General features: G+C 42.1%; 5 protein-coding genes across 5 annotated transcripts in view; 4 read left to right on the top strand and 1 right to left on the bottom strand.

Moving 5' to 3' along the window:
* RB195_010306 (uncharacterized protein) overlaps positions 1-5,930 on the top strand; it is a gene marked incomplete at both ends in the record, with an annotated part of 29,606 nt that extends 23,676 nt beyond the window's left edge. The window contains one exon of the mRNA XM_064191242.1: positions 5,832-5,930. Coding sequence (XP_064048825.1) covers positions 5,832-5,930 — 99 coding nt within the window. The remainder of the gene's footprint in view (positions 1-5,831) is intronic.
* A 9,117-nt stretch (positions 5,931-15,047) lies between these two features.
* Positions 15,048-15,371, top strand: RB195_010305 (uncharacterized protein; the record flags this gene model as incomplete). Its single annotated transcript, XM_064191241.1, has 1 exon — positions 15,048-15,371. One exon carries the CDS (start codon positions 15,048-15,050, stop codon positions 15,369-15,371), a length of 324 nt encoding a protein of 107 aa, XP_064048824.1.
* A 44-nt stretch (positions 15,372-15,415) lies between these two features.
* Positions 15,416-16,852, top strand: RB195_010304 (uncharacterized protein; the record flags this gene model as incomplete). The annotated part of the gene is made up of 1 exon (XM_064191240.1): positions 15,416-16,852. The coding sequence occupies one exon, from the start codon at positions 15,416-15,418 to the stop codon at positions 16,850-16,852; it is 1,437 nt and encodes a 478-aa protein (XP_064048823.1).
* Positions 16,853-17,529: 677 nt separating this feature from the next.
* Positions 17,530-20,642, top strand: RB195_010303 (uncharacterized protein; the record flags this gene model as incomplete). Its single annotated transcript, XM_064191239.1, has 4 exons — positions 17,530-17,608; positions 17,701-17,769; positions 19,907-20,014; positions 20,563-20,642. The coding sequence occupies 4 exons, from the start codon at positions 17,530-17,532 to the stop codon at positions 20,640-20,642; spliced, it is 336 nt and encodes a 111-aa protein (XP_064048822.1).
* A 3,454-nt stretch (positions 20,643-24,096) lies between these two features.
* RB195_010302 (uncharacterized protein) lies at positions 24,097-24,984 on the bottom strand (the record flags this gene model as incomplete). The annotated part of the gene is made up of 1 exon (XM_064191238.1): positions 24,097-24,984. The coding sequence occupies one exon, from the start codon at positions 24,982-24,984 to the stop codon at positions 24,097-24,099; it is 888 nt and encodes a 295-aa protein (XP_064048821.1).
* Positions 24,985-24,989: the final 5 nt, after the last annotated feature.

The following is a 24,989-nucleotide window of genomic DNA, read 5'->3' as shown; positions in this document are numbered from 1 at the left end:
TCACGTAACGAAATTACCGAATAATATCACTGCTGAGTGTAATGTACAAGGTTTTGGAATAGATCATCCTGATGGGCTTTCATTCTGCTCGAAAAACGATTAAGTAGGATGAAGACTAACCATCGTCAGAAGATTGATCGAAATCTGGTAGAGGTCGAAGCAAATGCAATTAACCTTTTTGGACTTGAAACCGCTTTCGATTCTCCTCATCGAGATCGCTCAACACGTTTTACGCCGATCGATTACCAGGGAAATTCGTTCGCTTTATCGAGGACATGAACAGAAAAACAACTGGTGTTGTTCGAACACTAGCCGGATTTACTTCTTCAGTTTTACAGTTCGAAGTGGAAAGTGGAGTAAGACAAGGGGGCGTGGCAGGAGCCTCTCTGTTCAAGTTTGCTATCGACGACATCATGCGAAGTACAGTTGAGCAATTTCCCATTGATGTTGTTTTAGCACCGTCTGTCCGTCCCTTGACACGTGGAAAACACCGACATCTTGCCCGGCCTTCTGAAATACTCACAGAAAACCTTCGCATCTTTAGTCATGCTAAGAGGAGATCGTCTACTCGTCCTGTCCAAGTTGTCCTGAAGATGCTCACAGTTCCGGACTGTGTAAGCCTCATGGTCGGAAGGTAAAGTTTTTGACCCAGGTTGTGAAAGGAGGACACTTGGCGATGACAGACAGTTCAGTCGAGACGTACCGTTTCGACGATTATGAATAGCCACAGATGGAGGGATTCTATGCGACCTTTTGCTAAAGATTGAACAGGATGAGCTCGGATATGACTAAAGACTGCACACCCCGGCAGAGATGCAGATAGTCGCGTTAGGCTGTAACACCCGCCCGCCGATTAATTCAAGTGTGTTTTTGCGGCATTTGGTATGTATTAGCTTGCTCATCGGTTCCTTCTTCTTGTGCTCTCGCCTCACGCCTGCCGCCTTACATTTGGTTTTTGGAACCCTATTTTCTCGTATTCTTGGTTTTCATTTTTTTTTTTTGAAAGCGATCTAGAATGAATCTGAACCCTTGAATAATTTATTGCCAGTCCTCATCAGTTCCCCAGCGAGCGCTCTTACCAGAGTCCTAAGCAGTTGGAGATGAACGAGACGTGTTTTTCTATAAGGCGGACGAGCATCATATCGCCAACTATCGTCTAGTCTGCTTAGTGTCTGTTATTACAAGTTTTTAAACTTACACTTGAAACTTCTTGCAGTAATGCAGAACAAAATTGTCCTGACAGCTTGTTTTCAGCATTATTCGTACTATCGTGAGGGTAGGGTGAGTGTAGCGCAGTCGGTAAGAGGTTCCGCTGCCTGCGCAACTTAAAGGCATCACCCCACGAATCTGAGGTGGTGCAGATTTTAGGTGGAGTATTCGTATACGGGATGGGAGACTACGGAGAGGGGGGTGATTCCGTCCATTTCTTCCTAATTGCCGTAAAAAACGGCCCGGAAGATACGGCTTCAGGCGTTTTGGCGCCCTATTTTCTACAGTGAGTTCGACTGGAGCGCGCCAGCCTTGTGCGGCACCGCATCTTCCAGGCCGTTTTTTACGGCAATTAAGAAGAAATGGACGGAATCACCCCCCTCTCCGTAGTCTCCCATCCCGTATACGAATACTCCACCTGAAATCTGCACCACCTCAGATTCGTGGGGTGATGGCTTTAAGTTCGAATCTGCCCTAGTCTTCAACCAAGCCTTTCATCCCCTCGGGGTGGATAAATTGGTACCAGACTTGTTTGAGATGATAAAAGGACTGACTTGACACATCGGCTAGCCACTGCAAGTCATTGCATAGGCCAGTTGCCCATTCATAACTTCAAACGATTGTGAATTGAAGTGGACGCGATTCATCCCAAGCGGATTGATCAACGCCGGACACTTTATCTACTTTTAACCTTTATCGTGAAGGTTTCCAAGGAACGTCGGTGCTGGTTGCTGCAATGTCTTGTTATAAAATGATTATGAAGTACACAGCTTATAGTGATCTTTGAACTCCACCGTGTAAATTTCGCAGTTTCCCCTTCTATCTGTGACAAGAAAAAATCTCATGTGGAGATCGCGTTGTTCCGATTCCGTATAAAACATAATAATGGTGACACTGTGATATTCGTTAGGCATGACCTTCTTTTGACGGTGATGTGCTTGATTCCGTTATGATAGATCGTGAGACAAGTATCGTTGCGGCTAACCGATTGGGATCCCTCCAGCAAGAGACTCGTTGCGAAAACATTGGCGAATAGTCTTGAGCGTTTTTTTTTCAAACCTAAAAAAGTGGTTAAAGCAACTGGCAAATGTCCATCATTTGATAGAGCATTTCTCACGTTACACGGTGGTGGTGTTTTGATTTTTTAAAATTTTATTGATATTTAGTCTTTTCAGGTCATTAAAGGCAGCATACCAGGAATCTGAGGTGGTGCGGATTTCAGGTGAAGTATCCGTATACGGGGTCATGGATTATGCAAAGAGAGATGAGCGGGGTGGTTCCGCTCATCTCTCCCTGCATCACTGCAAACAGCCGCCTCCAGAATGCTGTTTTGTACGACGCCATCTATTGCAACACTCCACCCCTTGCGCTGCTACGCGTGCAATTGTTGCGCGCTGCGATAGAAGGCATCGTACAAAACAACATTCAGGGGCCGGCTGCTTGCAGTGATTCAGTTAGAGATGAGCGGAATCACCCCGGTCTCCAATCATCCCGTATACGAATGCTCCACGTGAAATCCGTACCATCCCAGACTCATGGTATGCTGCCTTTAAAATACTGAATATCTGGGAAGGACCGAAGTAAAAACAGCGAGTGTGGTTGACTAATTTGTTGCAGGTTTCCTGTTTCAGAAGAAATTATAAAATGATGAATTTTCCCTTAACCCACAAATCCCCGATCGATGTGTGGTCTGTCAATGAGCCCAAAATACCTCTTTCTGGAACGCGAAGACCAACAAAGTTTGGCATTTTTAAGCATTTTTCTTCTCCATACACCACATCTGCGACCAATTGACCCTGATTGACCCGTCTCGTTGCTTTCTCCACTTCATTTTAGTGTTAAAAAACAGAATTAATGAAAGCTAACAAGTCTTAAGAAAACTATCGTGTAGAGCGAAAAAAATTGTGACGGGAATACCAACGGCGGATGATATGTTCGGGCACTGCTCCACTATCCACTTCTTTGTTTTCACAACAAATCCCAGCTTCAACAGTTCCATAGTTTTGATTAAATGAAAAAGAAGTGTTGTTGAGAACGCTATATTTTGTTCACTTGATACTTAAAAGCAGGGATATTTAAAATTTAAAAAAGCGAAACAGTGGTGTCATGCAGAGCTCGAAAAGCTCTAGTAAACGGTATATAGTATTTTGGAGGCACCTTATCTATTTATTTGCATTAAGTTTGAAGCAAACTTGAGTTATTTGCTCATCCAGTAAGGTATCCAAAAGTTGAAATCTATTAAGCTGTTTTTGACCAACTTCTTCAAAACAAATTTTCTCAACTTAGAAAAGACTTTATCAATCAAAATAAGAGCCATTAGAATCAACGCAATTTTGCGAACGGGATAAAAGTGAATTGATTCCTGTCGAAAAAAAAAATCCGGATTTCTGGGGTCGACGAAGTCGTGGAAGTGTTTTCGATTTGGTCCTGCTTCACGAAGTAGTTCTTGTTCAAAAACGTTGCCGTCCTAATTATCTCACCCAGATTCAAGAAGCTGTAATGAATTACATTAGTCCGAGAGTCTTGCACCAAAATTTGCTTTTTCGATTCAAAATTTTAGAGGTCTTGAGTCAAAATTTTTGGCAATTGAATATGGTAGAAAGTTGTAGAAGCTTACATTAGAGGGGTATATAGGGGCGCGCATTTCTCTGATATTCACCTTCACTTCAATAAGCCAAAGTCAAATTCGAACCATCTGTACTACGAATTTCCTCAAGGCCACAACGTATGCGACGCCACTGCACTCTACTGCGTTCAAGTATCCTGCTAGACTGTCCCCGTTTGTTCCAACTGCTCGAGTCAGCAGATATTTTGCTTGAAGTTCGACATCGCTCTGGTCGCCCGACTGACTGAAATGACGAAGCCTTGCGTGATGCTCTCTGAGACACGTCCATTCCACTATATTTGGATAGCGAATGTGGAACAATCTTCAGACGCCTATAAGCTCTGGGTTACAGAAAAGTGATGTCGATTCGTATCCCCATGAACTTAGTGCCTCAGAGCTGGCGACAAAAGTGAGTGTGTGTCAGTCTTTGCTTCTGCGCCACTACAGGCACGACTTTCTCTGCCAAATCATTGCAGGAGTTGGGGTTGTGTATTAATCTTACATAGCAGAAAAATTGGCTACCTTGTGACGAACCACCTCCGAAAGGGTTGAAAGAAGGATAGCACGAAAAGAAGAACTTACTGTTTTGTTTCTGGGATTTCAAAGGGATGCTGTACTATGAACTGCTCCCATCTGGGTACACCGTGACCGCTCGAATCTTTTCAACTACAGAAATTGGCAGTCGTAGTTCGCCTGAAGCATAAAAAAAATTGGCCATGATGCTCTACATCATGGCAATGCCATGCCAAAACTTACTCGCTGGGAAATTTTCGATTTTGATTGGGAAGTTCTATCACGCACCGGTTATGCTTCTGACTTGGCCCCATCTGAGTATCATTTGTTTCGCACTGAAGCTGCATCCACGAGGGGAAACATTCGATGATCAGAAAGAGCTGGAAAATGACATTTCGCGTCTCTAATACTCGCATCCTACAGAGTTCTGGACTTTGAACTTTTGGAATTGGAAATTTGGTGAAGCGTTGGACATTGTGGATCATGACGGTTATTATTTTGATTATTGATTGATATCTGTGAACAATAAAGTTATAATTGTTTGGAGAAAGTGTAAAATTTGCTGCAAAACTTTCGGACCAACATTATGGCAGCAACAGACCTTACATTTCCGAGTGAAGTGTTGAAGAGGAAATTTTTGGACATTGTTCTGTGCTTTTGTTAGCACTGTCCTCGCTCCACTCTTCATTGTTATTTCGAGTAGTTTGGGAAGCACTACGCCCAAGTTTGAACTCATAAAAATAAATCTAGCGGAAATGTTTTTTAGATGCTTTCATTTCTAGCCTGTAAAACCAATTAAAAAAGGAAGCGTTTTTAAAAGTTTTTGAATGGATCAGAATTAATCACAAGAATAGAAGAAAAAAATGCTTTGGTATTTAATAATCATTCATTCAATTAAAAAATATTTCACAGACCTGCATCAATTTCCGAACAACCTAATATTAAGGATTTTGAAACGGATGTCAAAGTTTAAAAAAAATGCAGGTGAACATTGCGTGGTTCGAACGAAAGGACATTGGTCCAGTAGTTTATAAAAGGCGACGACGACCAATCTTTCTCCTTTCATGTGCAAGCCAACGCTCCTCGTAGTATTGTTGAAGACTGTTGTTGATTGACTGTTAAAAAAGGGTAAAGTCACTAGCATATCAATTTACTTGGGATGTGTCAACGCGTTTTACTGCAAATCGTGATCGTTGGGGTTTTGAAAAGAGTGTTGGGCTGTACAATAACTCGCGGGGCCAGCCGAGTCAGTCATCAAGTCAGTGTTTTTGTGCTCCCAAATAAGTCTGGTACCAATTTATCGACCTCAGAGGGATGAAAGATTTGGTTGGCACTACGGCGGTTTCGAATCATTGATCCTGTGACTACAACAGATCTGTAACCGACTGGGCCACACCAGCTCCATTGGATCTGTTACTAGTGGAAATAAAAACCAGGAATTTTAAACCTCATTATTTTACTTCACTTTCAAGGATACTAATCTATGTTACACTAATTTTTTCAGATCTCTCCGAAGAACTACAATTGCTTCCAGGATCATGTAGAAGTACATATGAGGCAAGTACACAGCGTAATGCTAAAAAGTGGCCCAGTTGCATCTTAATCTTAGCATACTATATGTATAAGTCTATCTGTATCTATCTTATTAGATTAATGCAAAAATAATGCGCGTTTTCAAACATCCACTCCGAAATGCTATAACTCGCCTCAAAATAACCTCTACCAATCGAAATAAGAACTATTACTCTCCACGCCAGTTTCCGTATTCTCGCTGCACAAAAGTATGAGCTTTTTGGGGTCCACGAACTTCGTCGTTATCGGCATCACCTTGGTTTTGGAAGATCTTACCTCTTCGGCAGCTGTCTAGCTGTTTGAAAAAAGTGATAGTCGGTTCGCGTAAGTTCTGCCGAATATGGTGGATGAAACAGTTTTGTAGCCAAACTCGTTCAACTTTACCGTAGCGTCACCTTTCTGTGTGACCTGGCATTGTCGTGTACGAGAATCGGTTCCTTTCTGTTCACTAACGCGGGCGAAAAAGTTGGGGTTGCCGGTGTATTTAATTCACCGATTCAATTCAGTTCTTTGCAGTTCTCTGCGGTGATGGTCTCGTTTTATGAAGCTGCAGTGGATTACACCTGTAGCACACTATCACACAGTCACCATGGTCTTCTTCAGGTGCATTTTCGGCCTCGAGAAGTGCTTGGGAGCGCGTGCATCCTTGTTCGCCCATTGAGTAGATCGTTGTCGTAAAGGATAAGCACGTAACAATACGATCGATAAATGGATCGTCCCAAAACAGCGCTTTGTTTGGGACTCGCTCAGGTCATGCGGCACGGAATTGCCAACTTTTTCATCTTTCCCAATTTTTTCCAAATGACTGAAATGACTGAGACGACTGATGAATGGTCAACGACTAGCCATTGGACAACCTTTCGTGTTGTTTTAAGCGGATCATCTTCGATTATTTCCTTCAGCAGGTGGTCGTCAACTTCCAAAAGACGGCTGCAACTTTCCTTACCGTTGAGGCTCACATTGCCACAATGAAACCTTTGGAACCAACGCAGTACCGTGGATTTCATGGTGCTTCCCTCACCCCAAACTGCGTTGATATTCCGAGCTGTCTTCGCTGCAGAACTGCACAGCTTGAACTCTAGATTATTAAGTAGAGGTAGATTTGATGAAAATCTTGCATGGACATATTATTTTTTAAGTCTAGGTCTAGTCTACTGAGCAAATAGTGATTCTCGTACAAAGTCACTTCAGCACTAATAACTACAATAAAATGCGCTAGAAAACGCTATATCGCTCCTAATATTAAAGATGGTGTAACCGGAAAAAAAAATTGTCGTTAAGATAAGGCAACGAAAAACGCGCATTATTTTTGCATCAACCTAGTACAATAAATACGCCATTCATTTTCATTTTCGTGTTACTTACGTCTGTATAGTGTTTGGTGCTCTACGTTCCTTAAGCGCTATCTAAAGTTATTTGTCAAAGTTTAACAATGAGAAAGTTTCCGAATACTGCAAATTTTTAGTCTCATCGTCAACTATGTTCTAATTCAGGCTAGGTTCCAATTTCTTGTATATTCATTGTCTGACTTATATGAAATAAAGAAATTTCAAGATATCTGCTCGGGTGAAAAAGAAACACTGAAAACTGAAGGAACTGTGTAAATTCACAGTATGGAGAAGTCCTACATAATCTTAACCTTGTAATGTAGTTCATCCTCATATTTTTGTATTGAGATACGGTAGCTAAGATGATATAAAAGCAGAACCAGAAAATACCTCTTCTGCCTTCTGGTCACATACTCTGTGTCAAAATATCATATCACTCAATTCATTTTGTTGTAACATTGTAAGTGAACAAAATAGAAGCCAAATCGCAGTCGTTTTAGTGTCGTTTCAGGAAAAAACGAACGTACACAAAAACCGGACGTTAAGAATTACTCTATATAGGTGGCATTTACATATGCTAATAGTTATCTGCAGTAACAGAGCAGGTGTTAGTGCATTACACTGATAGGTAGGATTTGCAAGGATCGATTATGCGACAGTTTTTTTTTATGTTACTGTTTATTATACTATTTATTTTATTGCATCCGTTGTGTTCTGATCTAACCTATCTTCAAAAATCAAACTGTGTTGCGCGATTTGCAGCAAGCAACGATAGTCTTTGTTGACTAACCACTTTGTCTTGCACGGTGGAATAATGAATACTTTGTTGGTTATCATTCGAAATCATTTGGGACAAATAAAGTAACAGTAAGGAAATAGGCAAGTAGATGATTATTAGTCTTTCTGCAGCCATTCATGTAAATCGGCAAATTAATATCTATTGAAAATGTTCGGCTGCAGCTGCAAAGAAACTGCTCCTAATATGTGAAGAACGCCTGGTATGGTACGATAACTCCACTTAAATCGTAGCTTCAGAAATTGACGAGAACAACTCACTCGAAGAGTTTCTAATGGTCCATGTTTTGAGACATGTTCCAGCCATTCAACTCAGCAAACCACCAACTCCATCATCATTTTTTGGCTCGTTTCTGTCACTCATTCCTCCTGTTATATAGAGCAGAAGACTGCGCCTTTCTGAATGTGCGTATTCCCACCGATATTCGAATTGCAACAGACTGTTATACTTGGGTGGTTGAATGAATGTAATGGAAAGTTCGCCAAGGTGCCGCTCGTGGTCATCGTAGTAATCGTAGTCAGCACAGCAACTTCGAACTGTATTGTGCGATAAAATTTGCGAGACAGTTGAACGTGAGGACGGAGCGAAATGGTGAACAGTACTGCAATGTGCGATGGTGAGAATGCGAGATAAGTGAGGAAGGTGTGGAATATGACTTTAGGCAATGATTCGTTTTCTCTTTTTGTATCGTGTAGAATTGGACGGAAGTTGACTCTTAGAGGTAAGATCACATATATGCCCAGTGCGACGATATTTTTCAGCCATGATCGATTTCATCAGTTCTTTGCGCTTATCTGTCACTTACTATTTGCGGAAGGTGACAAAAAGTGCAGGGATATTTGATGGCGGATATAGATATGTCGCAGAAAGACCGTTTAGTTAATCACTGACACTATTTATGTTGAACTACTTTTGTTAAGTAGACGGTAAAAAGCTATTGTTTTTTTTCACATACGTTGATGATAACTTTGCATCTGCCAAGAAACTTTCCAAGATAGTATATGGGAAGACCCTTTTGGGACATAGTTTTTAGGTGTTCTTTTTTAAAGCAGAGCTGCTTCTCTGCATTTTTGAAAAACATTGCTATCGATTGGATAGGAGAGCGGAGCGACCGTTGCACTGGTATGTATTATGACATATCGCTCTTTTAAACACTCATCCTCAAGAAAACAAGGAATTCAGGAGTTCCTAGGAAGGATGGGAGACTTTACATATTTCTGGTTATCAATGTTTTTGACTTATTGGGTGCCTCTAATCTGCTTCGCTATCAAAGGGTTTCAAATTTCTTACCTCCTTTTTAGGTATGTAATACATTTAAAGTTTCATTATTATTATTATTTATTTATTCTTCCTAGATGATATAATTGGAAAATTATTCTCTTTCTTCATTTCTTTGATGACAATGCAAAGTAATCATTCCCAACTGTGTATTGAAGAGTTTGCATCAGTTTGCATACAGTATGGCCACATTGAACAGCAGTGTAAAAATGGACAGTGCCCGCACCTGATAATTTGCATCAAGCATAAGTAGAGACAATTTTTTTTTGCATTTTCTAGTTCTTGTCAATTACAAGATGCTTCAAATAAGGAAGGATGCTTACACAATGTTAATTTTTGTTAAATTAACAAAATTAACAATAAACTAATTAATAATAATAATAATAATAATAATAATAACTAATTAACAGTTAACATTTACCAAAGGCCATCAGTTCATTTTTTTGAAGGTACTCGTTAGCTTCTTCAGTGTTGCTGCAGAAGATGAACAAGCAGGTTCGTTTTTGATACCAATTCATCAATGAATAACGAAAGCAGGGTATCCTTAAAGCATAACTTCATACGAGGAAGAAGATTATTATTAAAAATTGGAAAATAAAAACTTGCTACTTGTATGGTTTCAGGTGCTTTCCCTAAGCTCCCTTTCTACAGCAGATTCCAACATATAGTTGGTTCAAAACAGTATAATATAGTCGGTTCAAAACGACGTGAAGCGCGGTGTAGTTGCACAAGTGGTTGCGCTGGAGCAACGCGGTTTTTGACCGCTTAGCAATTTACCAAACTTTGCCAAGTGAGGTCATCTAGATCGATACTGGCCTTAATTTTTAGGTTGTTTCCAATCTTTTTGCTTTTCTTTCTGATTTTTTTTCGTCTTTTGTGTTTGTTTTTCTTGTTATCTTTCCTGTATTTGCTTTTGCTATAGATATCTACATACATCGTATCTGTATTTTTCTTACTGCTCATTGCTTTTGTTCATGTTTTGCTTTTGAAATCTGCTTCAAAATTGAATTTATTTTTATGATAATATTCTTCTTTGTTTCTTCGCCTGCTCTCCCTCCTTTACAAACAAAAAAGAATCTTAACATGAAAATAAATACTTGAACGGAAGCAATACAATAGCTTAAGAACAGTACAGATTCAATATAGATCTATATAACAAAAGCAAATAGAGCAAACATAACAAAAATCGAAAGAATAAACAAAAGACGAAAAACCCAGAAGAAAAAGCTAAAAGAATGAAAATAACCAAAAAAAAATTGCGGCCAATATCGACTCATGTGACGTTAATTGGGAAAAACCGCTCGCATGCTATCTGCGAACGCTCAAGAATCGCGTTTCTCCAGTGCAACCACTCGTGCAAATACTCCGGCTTCATGCCGTTTTGATACGACAGTACGTATGATTATGGAAGTATGAAATGCACAGCAGCGTAGAAACAAAGCTAAAAATTTACGACTTAAAGGAAATTTGATATATATATATATATATATATATATATATATATATCACTCTGTTCGTCCGGCTGACATCGGCCTCTCAGAATTTCCAATGTACTCATTTCGCTTGGACAATTGTTCCCATTGATGCACCGCACTTTCGCAAATCTCTAAGCCTATAGAATTAAAGAATTTTTGTTAACGTTCCAGAACAACGCGTATGTAAGCTGAATGTGAGCAATCTGCCAAGCAACAAAGAGAAAGGCGGAAAGACATCAAAATAGTTCATTGACACCTCTACTGGTTCGAAAAGAACGCCGACAATTTCACTTGAAACAGATGCCTGGCAGTGTCAAAAGTCTCCAGAAATGACTAAGTTTTGGAAACGTGTACAAATGAGCAGGAATAAGCTACGTTTTTTTTTTCTCTGGCCAAGTTTAGAAACATACGAAGAGCAAGTGCAGGTCAGCAACTTCATCTCTCACTTTTCTTCGGATTAAGTATGCCTCTCGAGGTATATAAGAGTAGTAGCCCTTTTTCCAATGAGAATTGCATTTGAAAAGGGAGAACTAATTTAGTGCAGTAGAGTTAATTAATTTGATGGCATCAGAGCTTCGGTATTTGATCATCCGATTCATTTTCCTCATGCCAAGCAATACTTCTCGAAGTGCTAGTTTAAAAAAGGTAAACGAAAGAGTTGAGGAACCTATTTAATACCACAAAGGAAAATATGTCATACGATCACAGCTTGCGTTCATTACTTTCATTATTTCCCTGTGAGAAAATCTGTTCCACAGCTTCTCATACGCTGGTACCACTCCTCATGTCAGAGTGTATTTCCAAACGTATTTAAGAGCAATAAGGTTTTTTCCAACGTAAAGTTCAACAAAAGAATCAGATAAGGTGCTCAATCCAGCAGAGGGAATTTGTCATGCATTAACAGCTGCTGTATTCGATCGTCCCTCTAATTTTTATAATGATAAAGGGTGCATATTAAGGTATCAAACAGTTGTGAATCTTTTTCTAGTAAAAAGTCCAACCAAAAATAACTTAACACTGTGTAGCAAAAATGAATAATAATAATGCTATAATGCTATAAAAGAATTGAAGTCTGATCATCGTTCTCACTTCTCTTATAAACAAAAGAATGTTCGCCAGCCTCCTCATACGCTGGCACCATCATTTAGAGTATCCTTTCAAAGTATCTAGAAGTGTTACTGAATCTTCGAAAGGAATGTCCAGCCAAAGATGAAGGAATCTACCTAATCCTGAGCAGTGAAATATACCAGCTTTCTGATATCTTGAAAACACTCTTTTTTCCATGTCTTAGTATCATAGTTCAAAAGAATTGGACAACCCACTTAAAGGCAGCATACCATACAGCATGAATCTGAGATAGTGCTTTAAAAAGTGTCTAGAAGTACCTAAAAGTATATCATCGTGGTTACTGCTTTCTGATATACAGATGGAACTCCTCTTCTGGTTTTGAAGAACGCTTTTAGAAATATTTAGGTGTGATAAGGCATTTTCCAATTCAAATACCAATAAAAGAGCTGGTTAATTCTTAACGTTATACAGTGGAGTATATTATCATGGTTTCCGATATGCTGGTAGAACTCCTCTTTTGGTTTCGGGGTGTCCTTTTTGAAGTATCTAGAAGTGACTGGACATCACCCAATTGGAAGTATTATAGTTCAAAAGAATTGGACAACCCACTTAAAGGCAAGCATGAATCTGAGGTAGTGCGGATTTCAGGTGGAGTATTTGTACACGGGATAATAGATTGTGGAGAGGGGGAGATTTCGTCCATTCCTTCCTAATTGTCGTAAAAAACGGCCCTGAAGATGCGCGCGTGCATAAGGCTGGCGCGCTCCAATCGGACTCCTTGTGGAAAATACTGCGCCGGAACGCTCGAAGCCGTATCTTTCCGGCCGTTTTTTTACGGCAATTAGGAAGAAATGGATGGAATCACCCTTCTCTCAGTAATCTACGATCCGTATACGAATTCTCCACCGGAAATCCGCACTCCAGATTCGGTGGATGATGCTTTTAATATTTTGCAGTGAAGCATATTATCTTGGTTTTGATATGCTGTAAAGACTTGTTTATGCTTATATATGTTATTAGAAGTACCTAGGACTGCATTAAAAATAGTACAGAACAACTGGAGAACTCACCTCTTAATAAACAGTGAACTATACGATTATATTTAGTTACAGCTTTCTGACATGCTCGTAACATTCTTTTTTCCATGTCCTAGCATGCTTATCGTAGTATCTGCTAGTGGTAGGTCCTTTTGCAATGAAAAATTCAGCAAAAGAAATTGAGAAGCTACTTAGTCTCAAGAAAATATCTCCACGGTGAAATATATTGTCATGGTTCTTGCTTTCTGAAATGCTAATGCCACTTTTTCATGTTTTATTATTTCTTTCGAAATATGCTAGAGTTCGGAGTGGTTCCAGAGGAAAGTCCTACAAAAGGGATACGGAACCTTTTTGTTGTGTACACTGAGATGATTATGTTAGCACAGTTTTGGTTTGTGGTCATTCCGGTCTTTTTCGTAAACAAAAATGTAATCTTTTGTGGTTTCTTATGTGCTATTCATTCATCCATTCTGATTTTCCATTTACATATTCACTGTCTTACAGTTGGGTGTGCCATCTGACTATAGCCGGGTACTTGCCTTACCCATTTTTCTGGTGCAAAAATATCTTCGCCTTGAACTAAGGATTCGAAATATTCGACAGCAATAGAATACTTCCATTCCTTCTTTCCATTGCGTTCATATTGCTCATAGTAATCGTTTTGCTGAAGTTTTTAGAGTTTTAGTGTTTGCGAAAAAAAAAACTTATTTAATAATTCAAATAATTTGTGACAAGTTATTTTTTAATCACTTTTCTGTTATTGATCTGCTTCTCAATTGTTGGATTTTTGATAACAAAACTTCATTGTACACTATATTATTCACCGATGCATGCGGTGTTTGGACCTATATTCCGGCCGGAGTTTTTACACGGGAGAATGCCTAATTGCCCATAACTAAACACGTCTTCTGGCAAATACACTCGCACTTTGTTGAAAGACTGTCCCTACCTTTATTGATAGTCATTGCAAAAGCAAGACATACGGGAATTGCTTTTTTCGTGGTCGAAATGGCAGCTGTTTATTCCAGTGGTTGCCGATTCTTGATATTACAGCTAGCTGGTTTTTACGGCTCCCACAAATGAAACGAAATCCGAGTACATAGCGTCCGAGAGTCTTTATTCATATTCTTGTTGCCAAGACCATGAAGAACGCAACACCCGTCGGAAATCGCCTCCAATGATAAATACCTTACCGCCGCATGTCCTATCGTTCTGCACAATATCTTGCAGCAAACCATTGAGGGCTTCAAATGCTCACCTTAGGGTCATTTCCTTTTTGTTGACATTTTATCAGAAATGTGCCATTCACAACGACCATGTTGAGCTTGAACGCTGAGATCACCGTTCCTCCACTTAGCGGAAGATTGGCTGCGACTCCTGTCCACGCAGCGCACAACGCTTGACGTCGCTGCTCTAGGGCCAAGTTGCAAATGGTGTTACGGAGGTAAGTTTTCCCTGTTCCGCCAAGACCGTCGATAAAAAAGCAGCCATCAGCTATAAAAGGCCATCACTCCAACACTGCTGCAAATCCTACCTCACGCCTCAAAGCGGCGCAGCGGTGGCCCTGGCCGTCGGGAAGCTATGGTGGCGAGACTTCGTCTCGGCAGGTTCAACCATGCCACAAAAGTGTCCGGCTAGTAGCCCGGTCCTTGGGCCAAGGCTACAGGCTAGCTAAGTGAGGAGGTAGTACGACGATTCCGGTGCCAGGCTGCTAGCTTGCTAGTGCGACAAGCCGACCGAGGACAACATCCCCGTCGCGTCATACTGCTAATGTCTACTATGTGTTCTTCAGAAGCTAGGGCGTACCCCAGAAGCGACGCGCATTGTCCTCGCCCGGGCAATGTGACAAATATGCGAGGGCTACCGGCTAGAGGACGAAGCCGGCCAAAGAAGTTAGTCCGCCATCGCCAGCAACGTCCAGTGCGCTTGGCAACACTTAACGTTGGGACGCTCACTGGAAGAAGTCGTGAACTGGTAGACAGTCTCAGAAAACGCCGTGTTGACATATGTTGTGTACAGGAGAGAAAGGCTCCAAGGCAAGGGAATTAAGCGATGGCCACAAGCTGGTCTACCACGGCACATCAAATCGCAATGGCAATTGGTATCATATTGAACGAGTTGTTTAGAAATAGCGTCACAGCGGTGGATCGACTATAGGATCGCTTGATGGCTGTAAAAGTAGATACAGGAAAAGTGGAATTGCGAGTCGTCTCTGCTTATGCGCCACAGGCGGGCTGTAGTGAAGAAGAGAAGGCAAGCTTTTGGGAGGATCTGGAGCAGTACGTCCAATCCCTGGAAAGCGAAGAAATACTTTTAATCGAAGGAGACTTCAACGGACATGTCGGTTCTCGGAAAGACGGATTCGAGAGTTGTCATGGTGGATACGGCTATGGAGCTCGTAACGACGACGGGTTGCGAATCCTGGAGTATGCTGTTGCAAGTGACTTGATCATTGCTAACACGCAGTATCGGAAAAAAAATCGCATTTGATCACGTACACCAGCGGCGGTCGTGAAACACAAATAGATTTCTGGATGTTACGCCGAGGAGATCGCCGACTTCTGCAGGATTCAAAAGTCATCCCTACAGACCATGTCGCTGCCCAACACCATCTGCTCGCTATGGACTTGAAAACCTCCCGTCCAAGGAAGAGACATCCAAGGACTGAAACACAGCGCATCAAATGGTGGAATCTGAAGGACGGAAAGGAGGTATTTTTCGCGTCCGTGGCCCCATCTACACTTCCCCACCCTACTCGTAGTGTGGAGGAAATGTGGTCGTCTACTTCCAGCGTTATACGCTTGACCGCAGAAAACACTCTGGGAAAGACGACTCTAGGGAAGCCAAAGGTACAAAAGGCTACGTGGTTTTGGAACGAGGAAGTTCAGGCGGCAATTTGTGAGAAGAAGTCCAAGTATAAGCTCTGGTGGAGGACGTGTCAGCCTGAAGATCGGGGTGCTTACCTAGCGGCGAAGAGGGAGGCTAAGAAAACAGTCTCCAAGGCGAAGTCGGACCGCTACAAGGCTGTGTACGACATGCTTGATACCAGAGAAGGCGTGCGGGCAGTGTATCGTTTAGTTAGAGCGCGTCATCGCTCAACGTTGGATATGGAGCGCAGCAAGATCGTTAAGGGAGCTGGAGGAGCCGTTCTGCGCCGCTCTGGTCAGATCCTGGAGAGGTGGCGAGAGTACTACAATCACTTGTGTAACGAAGAGTTCTGTCATCCTCCCATCCCAACCGTTCCCAGCGTTGAGGGTCCTGTTCTACCAATTACTGCCGTCGAAGTCAGTGCTGCCCTCGCAAAAATGAAGTCGAACAAGGCAGCCGGTCCTGATGACATACCTGCTGATGTCTGGAAGCTGCTAGGAGATCGAGGGTCCGTGTGGCTCACAACTCTATTTAACAAGATCGTTGCAGAAGGACGGACTCCAGACGTTTGGCAAACTTCCGTGACCGTGCTTGTCTGGAAAGGGAAAGCAGACATTGCTAACTGCACTTCGTACACGCCTATACGACTGCTGTGCCATACGATGAAGGTTTTTGAGCGTGTCCTGGAGGCTCGTCTGAAGAAAATTGTTAGCGTTTCACTCAACCAGTACGGTTTTGTGAAAGACTGCAGCACTGCAGATGCTATCCATACTGTCCGTATCCTTCTGGAGAAACATCGAGAGAAGAACCGCAGTGTGCATCTTGCTTTTCTCTATCTCGAGAAAGCTTTCGACCGTGTTCCACATGAGCTGTTATGGATGTCCATGAGGTCGCATAGAGTACCAGAAGAATATGTGCGGTGGACTAAGCTACTTTATGCGAAGCCTACCAGCGTTGTACGATGTGCTGCTGGAACAAGCAGGCCATTCCCTGTACAAGTAGGGGGGTTCACCCCTCTCACCCTTGCTGTTCATACTGTGTATGGACACGATAACGAAGGAAATCCAGAAGCAGCACCCGTGGACTCTACTCTTTGCCGATGATGTCATGCTCGCGTCGGAGTCTCGAGGTGATCTTCAGAAACAAGTACAGTCTTGGAAGGATCGGTTGCGGAAAATATGGATTGCACCTCAACACATCAAAAACTTAGTACATGGAGTGCGGACCAATTATAGAGGATGGTTCAATTCGTGCACCGAATGAAAAAACAAGGTGAACTGTTTCAAGTACCTTGGATTGGTTAAACGGTGTTAAACGGTGAGACGTAGTGGTGACTCCTTGCCGTTGCGCCCACATTCGTCCTACTCTGATGGCCTGGAATTTCACAATTCGGAGCAACGTTAACGACACCTTGACAAGCTATAGTATGCATTTTTTTAGCGCTTATACAGCATCTCTAAACTCTACTCAAAAAGACGTTGAATATAAGGAGGAAAAAAGTGGAAGAATCTTAAACAGCCTAAACCATCAGTATCAAGCTTGTCACGACAAACTGCCCCGTCATCATCTACGTTTCCAGTTGCAAGATTCTGTCAGTATGTTTTATGTTGATTTTAAAACGCCAATTGTACCATAGCATCTGCCAACTGTGGACTTCCGACTGTGGACGCAGAATCTAAGTTGCAGAAATAACAAGCTTCAATTTTACAATTTTTTTTTACATTTTTTTTTTACACTAACACCGTTTCAACACCGTTTAACCAAATGTTTTATATTTACGATGTCGATAAATGGGTACCATTCTTATGTGGAACGTTTGGACCCGATACATCGATCAAATCCGGCAACTTATTCTGCAGGTAGCATACACGTTCATAAAAGAACCGTAGCAGAGAAACTTATTAGCTGTGGGATGTGAATGTTTCGTCAGTGTTAACAATGATATTTGCAGAACGTGATCAAACTGCCGTTACTAATGGTGCTAAAGCTATAGAAGACACGAAAACATTGATGACTAAAAGTACACTTAAAGCTTAATTATATTAATTTTAGTTCCAACAGAGGTAACTGTTACCTGAAAGAACGAAGACGCTGCACTGTTCGCAAAAGTAGGCTTATTGGATTTTTAAAAGAAGGTTTTTTTTATTAGAGTTTAATCTAATAATTGGAATTTACATAATTTATCCTAGACACAAAATCATGTCCGCCCTTTTTAATTTTCTTTTCGAGAGATAGAAACAGCTAACGGTTTTTCGAGTACGAACTATTCTATCACATTAAAGGTAGTAAAGACTAACTTCGTAATTTATTTAAAAGAAGCTTTTCATTATTCAAGATCGAAAGAAAATTTTATAAAGATCAGGCACATCTTTGTTTACTATATTACTGCACCTTGTAAAAACTCTAAAGTTGTTGAATATCACGTGAGACTTACAAGAATCTTTAAAGGTCACTTTTTTTGTGCATAGGCTTGCTCTGCAACGTGCCACTATTGCTGCAAAATTCTTTAAAAATATTTGACTACTATTAGTATGAAGAAACTCCATATCTGAATATTATTCAGAATGAAAAAAAGATAAAGTTTCTGCGTATCAATAATAATTTAGTCTGGTGACTGGAGAACAGCCGTAACGGGTACCTCTCATTGTAGAAAGGCAGTAGCTGATTCATGTAACAAACTCCTAGTCGTCCAATCAAAACTGAAATTTTTTTTCTAGCATACAAGTAAGATCATAAAAATAAAGGATAAAGTTCCTGGCGTTAATCAGTCCGCTTGGGATGCGCCCCCACGTTCACTTCAATTCAGAATCGTTTGAGGTTTACGAACGTGTAACTGGCCTATGCAATGACTTGCCGTGGCTAGCCGATGTGTCAAGTCAGTGCTTTTATCCTCCCACAAAAGTCTGGTACCAATTTATCGACCCGGAGGGATGAAACGCTTTGTGAGCACTAGGGCGGATTCGAACCTCCGATCGATCGTGCAGGAAGCGGAACCTCTAACCGCATCACTACACCAGCCCTAAGCAAGATCATAAAAAACAACAATACCTAGAAGTAATTCAGTATTTGAACTTAAAGTAAGACAATCCACGGATATTTAACCACTTTCGGAGAGCACTTCAACAGCAGCAACAACGGAAAGCCAAATTACCATAGAATCTTCTGCAGCTGGGACTCTGGAAGTCATTGTTACAGCAGGTGCAGCACCACATCAGCTGAGTTCAGTGATGTGAAGACCTATGAAATAAACAGATGGTGGTTGATAAGCACAACAGAAACATAGAATTTTTTGCAATTTCCCTCAATTGTACATAAATCGAAAAGAACAGTGCCACAAAATTGAATTGTACGGAAATCAGAAATGCTATTGATTTTTGCGATTGGTATTGGATGTATTCATCGTCCCCGATATATAGCAGGGTCAGAACGATATGAAAGCTGCAGGCAATTGCGGACGCGGCTTCTCTCGAAGCGATTCGGTGGAGCGTGGCGAAATCTTTGCTGGGACCACCCATCACCGCAGATTGCGACAGTCCCGACTTGATTCCAACTGCCATCTCCACCGCACCGTTTCGAGCGCGTACGCAAATGCACCACAACTACGTTTTTGATTCATGTCGTCTTGACTCGACTATACTATGCAGAAGAAAGGGTTCAACGGTATTTAACACGTTTTTTGGAAGTGTTTGGAACGTCTTTTTTGGAATTTCTTTCTCTATGAAGCACTTTTTCAGTTTTTTACGCTTTCTAATTGGTTTGAGCAATTCAGAAAAGCAGTTCCGACCTTAAAGACGTGAGAGGGTCCAGGCGGTCATCGAGTTTCACGAGGAGTAATTGAATCACCTTTTGTACCAAAATCCGACGAGAGAAGTGGCCAAGCATCTTGAAGAGAAAAAATGCTCTTCCGAATAACTTGCAGTATAACGCTAAGCTCCTCTTCTTCTGTGCGCGACGTTAAATCTTCTAAAAATCGACATTATTTATACACCAACCTAATGCCTCACCTTAGATAATCATTCTATTCGACGAGTACAATCACAAAATCTTCAAATTTGAGCTCTTTAATGCACACGAATCTAATATTTTTAGATCGCATGTTACTGTAGTATAACCGTCAGGAAAACCAGGAACTGTGCAACAATCACTGATATGTTAAGACTGGATGAGCGGAGATCCGAATGAATCTCACAAGAAAGAAGAAAGTGCAACCCGCTCTAAACTCCACTCCAGAAAAGATATATCTATAATCTCCGAAATTTTCACAGGTAGGAACAATCTATGAGTTTCACGTGATAACAAGTTTGCGATGAAACAGAAAACAATGAATAAAAGTCCCAACTAAAAAAACCTACAGTCAAATATTCTGTGCATGTTAGAGATTTATATAATACTTACATTACAGACATTAAGATGGATTGACCACTTACAAAGCTGGATGTGGAAATAGTTATTTCTTTACCTTCGTAGTGCTTACTACTTACCTACTACTAATTACTACTACTACTTACTAATTACTATAACAATACAAGTTATCACTATAACAATTCTTCTATTTAGGAATATGTAAAGAGATCAGTATTAAAGAACATAATAGTGATAATAAGTATTCGAATCAAATCAATTCAGGGAAAATATCATCAGTGAGTACATCTACAATGTCGGATCCATACGTGCAGCATGTACGTATGAACTTATGCACGGGGGCACTTCGTCCAACATTTAGATACATAGAAGTGGACAACTGAAATCCCTGATCAAGAGAAAACCTTAAAAACAAGTAATGAATGAAGAAAAAATTCTTCACGATTTTCAGCAAACCTCGGCATGATGGCGATTCAGTATTTGTATGGCACGAGGCTGCGAGTTCGCCTCCTTCAGACACTTACGAACTGAAATTGAGGGTGATTTATCCGGTCTACCCCCCCCCCCGATCCCATTGCTACAGCTGGAAGTGTAAATCACACCTCAGGATCGGAGAAGTTTCCTGCCGCATGGAGCAAGTTCTTGTGCAATACAGAGGCAGAGTATACAAAAAAGTATTTTCTACATACAATATACGTGCTCTTTTAATCGTTGATCACATTTGTCTTAGTAGTTATTGACCGCAACTTTTCTATCCAGTTCAATTGATTCTTGTCCTTCCTCTTTTCAGTGCAAACGGAGGTGCCTTTACGAAACGTAATAAATTGTAATAAATGTTTCGCACTGCCTATCTTTTAACTTACAATTTTTTCCCGAGTGAGCTTAGTATGCTTTAGTATGGATTCTCGGGTAGTCTCGCTGTCCGTGAAAAAGCTTGTCTAGATCGTACCGCTCGAAATTATAATCCTGCTTTATATTTTTTAGACGATAAGACTTTTGCAGATGAACTGTTCGAATTTGAAATCACTGCGGACGTAGAAAGTGTCACAGAAGCATCATACTAGAACAGCGATTAAGCATTAAGGAAATCCTTGAGACTAGTGTGAGCAGTCATACATATGAAGCCGTCACATTATGTCACCTCCAAGATAGCTTCCCCCATTGCTCTTCCACTGTTGAAGAATTCCTAGCGCAGGACCGTAGTGTCAATAGAGTATGTATGAGAACCGGAAAATCAGCACATTTCCCATCGTTGGCTGCAACCCGGCTCAAAGGCAGCATACCACGAATCTGAACTGTCTAGGGAATCCGCGTGGAAAGCTGGAGATGGGTTGTCTGTTGTGAGATCCGGGGTGGTACCGCCCATTTCTCCCCAATCGTTAGAAAAACTGCGTGAAAGACGGAATCGTCTTAAAGATTTCAGCTGCAACGCACCACCCTTATTCACGCAGCGCAACCACGTGCGAGCAGTCGAAGATTAATGAGGTTTCTTCAACTATTCTATTGAAATCGATGAGTAGGCTGCTGAGGGGACCAAAACGTGCACATGGAGGTGCGTTCTAGCGCATCTCGTAGGAAATGGAAGGGTTCGCACGCTGTTTTCTTCGACGATCAAGAAGAGATAAGCGGAACCACTACCCGTTTCTGCGATCTACAACCCCATCTCTAGCTTTTCCCGTGGATTTCCTCATCACGTCTATTTCGTAGTATTGAAAAAGAGTTACCTATGTGTTCTGTCTTATATCTTCTAATAAAAACTAAAGACTCAGTCTATAGGAGGACACAGATCGATTGCTCTTCGCATGATATCACTGGTGAAGTTGAACAGGAGTGATAATCAAGTAGAAGTACAAACTTTTCTGGTGCTCCATCGACGCGTTGAGATGACGCATCAATGAGAAAATGAGTAGAAGGCGGCATCCAGATTTCGATCACTCTCCTAATGATGAACAGCTGAACGTCAGCCGTAGATCTACCAGTGCAAGAGCCAGCTTACTCATCAAACGTTATTTCTTCGCTAGGTTTAATAAGAAGATCTAGGAACTGGAAATCCGTCCCCAAACCCTGTAAATAACATGCAGCAAACAGATTCCTCGATAGTCCCTAGGGTCCGTGACTGATAACTTCCTATGGGGAAGGGGGAGTTATGATTTGCAGGCTCCACGAGTCAGGTATCCTTTCGTCTATCCACATTGAGCGGATGATCTTAGTCATCTCACTCTCTGACCAAGAAGATACCTCAGCATTTTTGCGCTAGTCCATCGTCCTTGCAAGATTTTCCATTTTTCATAATTTTGTATACAGACCAGAACCTCCGACTCACTCCGTGGTTCTTTGTTAACATTATGTCTATGAACGTGCCCCAGCTCAGGAGCTGATGGCGCTTGCCGGTTCAGTTGCCAATTTGGAGGGATGACTTCAAACATGGCCGAACGTTTTGAATTCATCCCTCCAAATTGACAGGGTTGCTTCACTGACAGCTATTCCGCTGGCAGTGCTGAACGCTGGAGAACATCTTTTCATCTCACCACTATACTGTTTTAGTAAAGCAAGGGCTTTTCGCTAGTTCTTATCCTCCGAAGCTTTCTCAAAGTCCTTCGTTCCTGACCTCCATACGTTATCGCGGTTTTGTTCTAGATGACGATGGTCGACGATGCAACTTCCCTCTCAGACGCTTTTCCTGGCTGAAATCACCAGTGCTGCCGGCGACACATGCGGAATCGTAGGTGGGTCTTGTCTCCGCAAATGCGAATTCAAACGTCTTCCGCAGCATCAGAACCGTTAGCGTTTCTATGGCGGCGTTCTGGATGCACTTTGTGAAGAAATCCGCATAGCTAAGCTTCTTCAGACAAGAACTGGACGGTGGTTGGAGTCGAATGCGACGTCGCAGACAGTTCTTGATTTCTGGATATCTGACTGAGGGATGTTCCTCGTGAGAACGTAGTCGAGCTGTAGTTTGAGAGTCCTCATCTTCCGCTTGTGCTGCTGTTTAGGCGTTGGAAGGGTTGGTCTCTATCACGTAAGCTGATTTCTTCAATGATTCTTCTTAAACGTATAGGCGATGATGAGGCCCGTCTGTTCACATAAGTCAACCAGACGGTCACCGTTATCAGACGTAGGCTTCGTTGACCACCTACTGGGTGGGTATTTCAGACGTACTGAGTTTATCATAAAAGGGCTAGTAAGCGAGCTATATGACTATGAACGTTATATAGCTCATACGCTCCCAATGCGTACACACACGTCTGTTTGCGCTTAACTTAAGCAGGGCCACCACGAGCGGGCAGCAGTCAGACTTGTATGCACGGCCCCGTGTAGAAAATACCCTTATGCATACCTTTTTCTGGCAGCGTTAAGACTGTCATTCAGCGGTGTGTGAGAAAAGCCAATCCTGAATAATTTGCAGCGACTACACAGTTCCACCTAGCAATCTTAGGCGAAAGGATTCTAAGTATTTGCCTATATGATGGTATTTGCAACACACAGGAGTCCAAAATATCTCCGGATTACAAGGAAGGAAGGTGATTGCATGAGTTCATGTCTTGTTCATCTGATTTGACCTGTAAACAATGCGACGACGGACGCATAGAAGAGACGGTTAGTCCACTATATGTTGATTGAAAGAATATCTTGATTGCAGAGGAAATTTTGCGACTCCACGGCTTTAGGTGCTCCAAGGAAGCGGAGTGAAGATTCAGAAGTTAAGCTCACGATATTGGCGCGTGAACCTAATATTGTACCGCGTAGGGCTCCGGAGGCTTTCTGGATCTATTCTCAGAGTCCAAAATCGGACTGCAGAGAGAAATCTTTCTGCATTACGCGCGTTGTCGCCCCCTACTTGTTTTATTTCACTAGTCACCTTACCACGGGGATCTGTCTGCCGCAGGAATGTTCTCCGATCCTGAGGTACGGTCTGCACTCCAACTTGTAGCTACGAGATTCAAAGATAGACTTGCGATTTTCACTGTTGGGCGGATCACCTTGATCACCTTGACTCCCGTTGATCTTCGAACTGGTCGAGCGGGCGCCAGTAATTCTTCCATTTGTCCCGATCGCGTGCCAGAGTAGCCCAGTGGTTCCTCCTTTCGCGTGGGACACGAAGAGCATCATATTTTTCTTTCAAGGACTTCGTGAAGAAATCTGACCATCGGGTCGGCGGTCTTCCTGTAGTGCGCTTAATATCGCGGGGAACCCAGTCGCTCACGGCTCTGGTCCAACGGTTGTCATCAAAGCGCATCACGTGTCCGGCCCACCTTATTTTACTTTCCTTGGCAAACGCGGCGGCGTCTCTAATCTTCGATCGCTGACGTAGGAGGGAACTTCGAATCCCGTCCCTCACTTGCGGGATACGGGATACTCCTAGCATCACTCTCTCAATTGCGCGTTCAATGACGCTCACCGCGTTTTCTTCCTGCTTGCGAAATGCCCAGGTTTCCGAAGCATAGGTCAAAGCAGGAAGTACGGTGGTGTTGAAGAGGTGAGCACGGAGCCGGGTGTTCCTGGTCTTCTTCACTACATCCTCGATGCTCTTGTACGCTCCCCAAGCCGCTCGTCTCCTCCTGCCCAGCTCGGGGGTCAGGTCGTTCATCATGTTCAGTTCCCGACCCAGATAAACGTAGCTGGTGCATTCGGATATGTTCGTTCCGTTGAGCGTGAATGGGGCATCCGAGACCCATCCGTTCCGCATGAACATCGTCTTTTGTAGATTCAGCTGAAGACCGATGCATCCACATGTTTCGTCGAATTCGGTCAGCATTCGTTCCGCTTGGCTGATGTTAGGTGTTATCAGTACGATGTCATCAGCAAAGCGCAAATGGTGTAGCTGCCGACCATCAACCTTCACTCCCATGTCGTCCCATTCCAACTTTCGCATTGCGT

This window comes from Necator americanus, chromosome III (genome assembly GCF_031761385.1).
Source record: "Necator americanus strain Aroian chromosome III, whole genome shotgun sequence".
NCBI lineage: Eukaryota > Metazoa > Nematoda > Chromadorea > Rhabditida > Ancylostomatidae > Necator > Necator americanus.
This window is presented reverse-complemented; position numbering and strand designations above follow the sequence as displayed.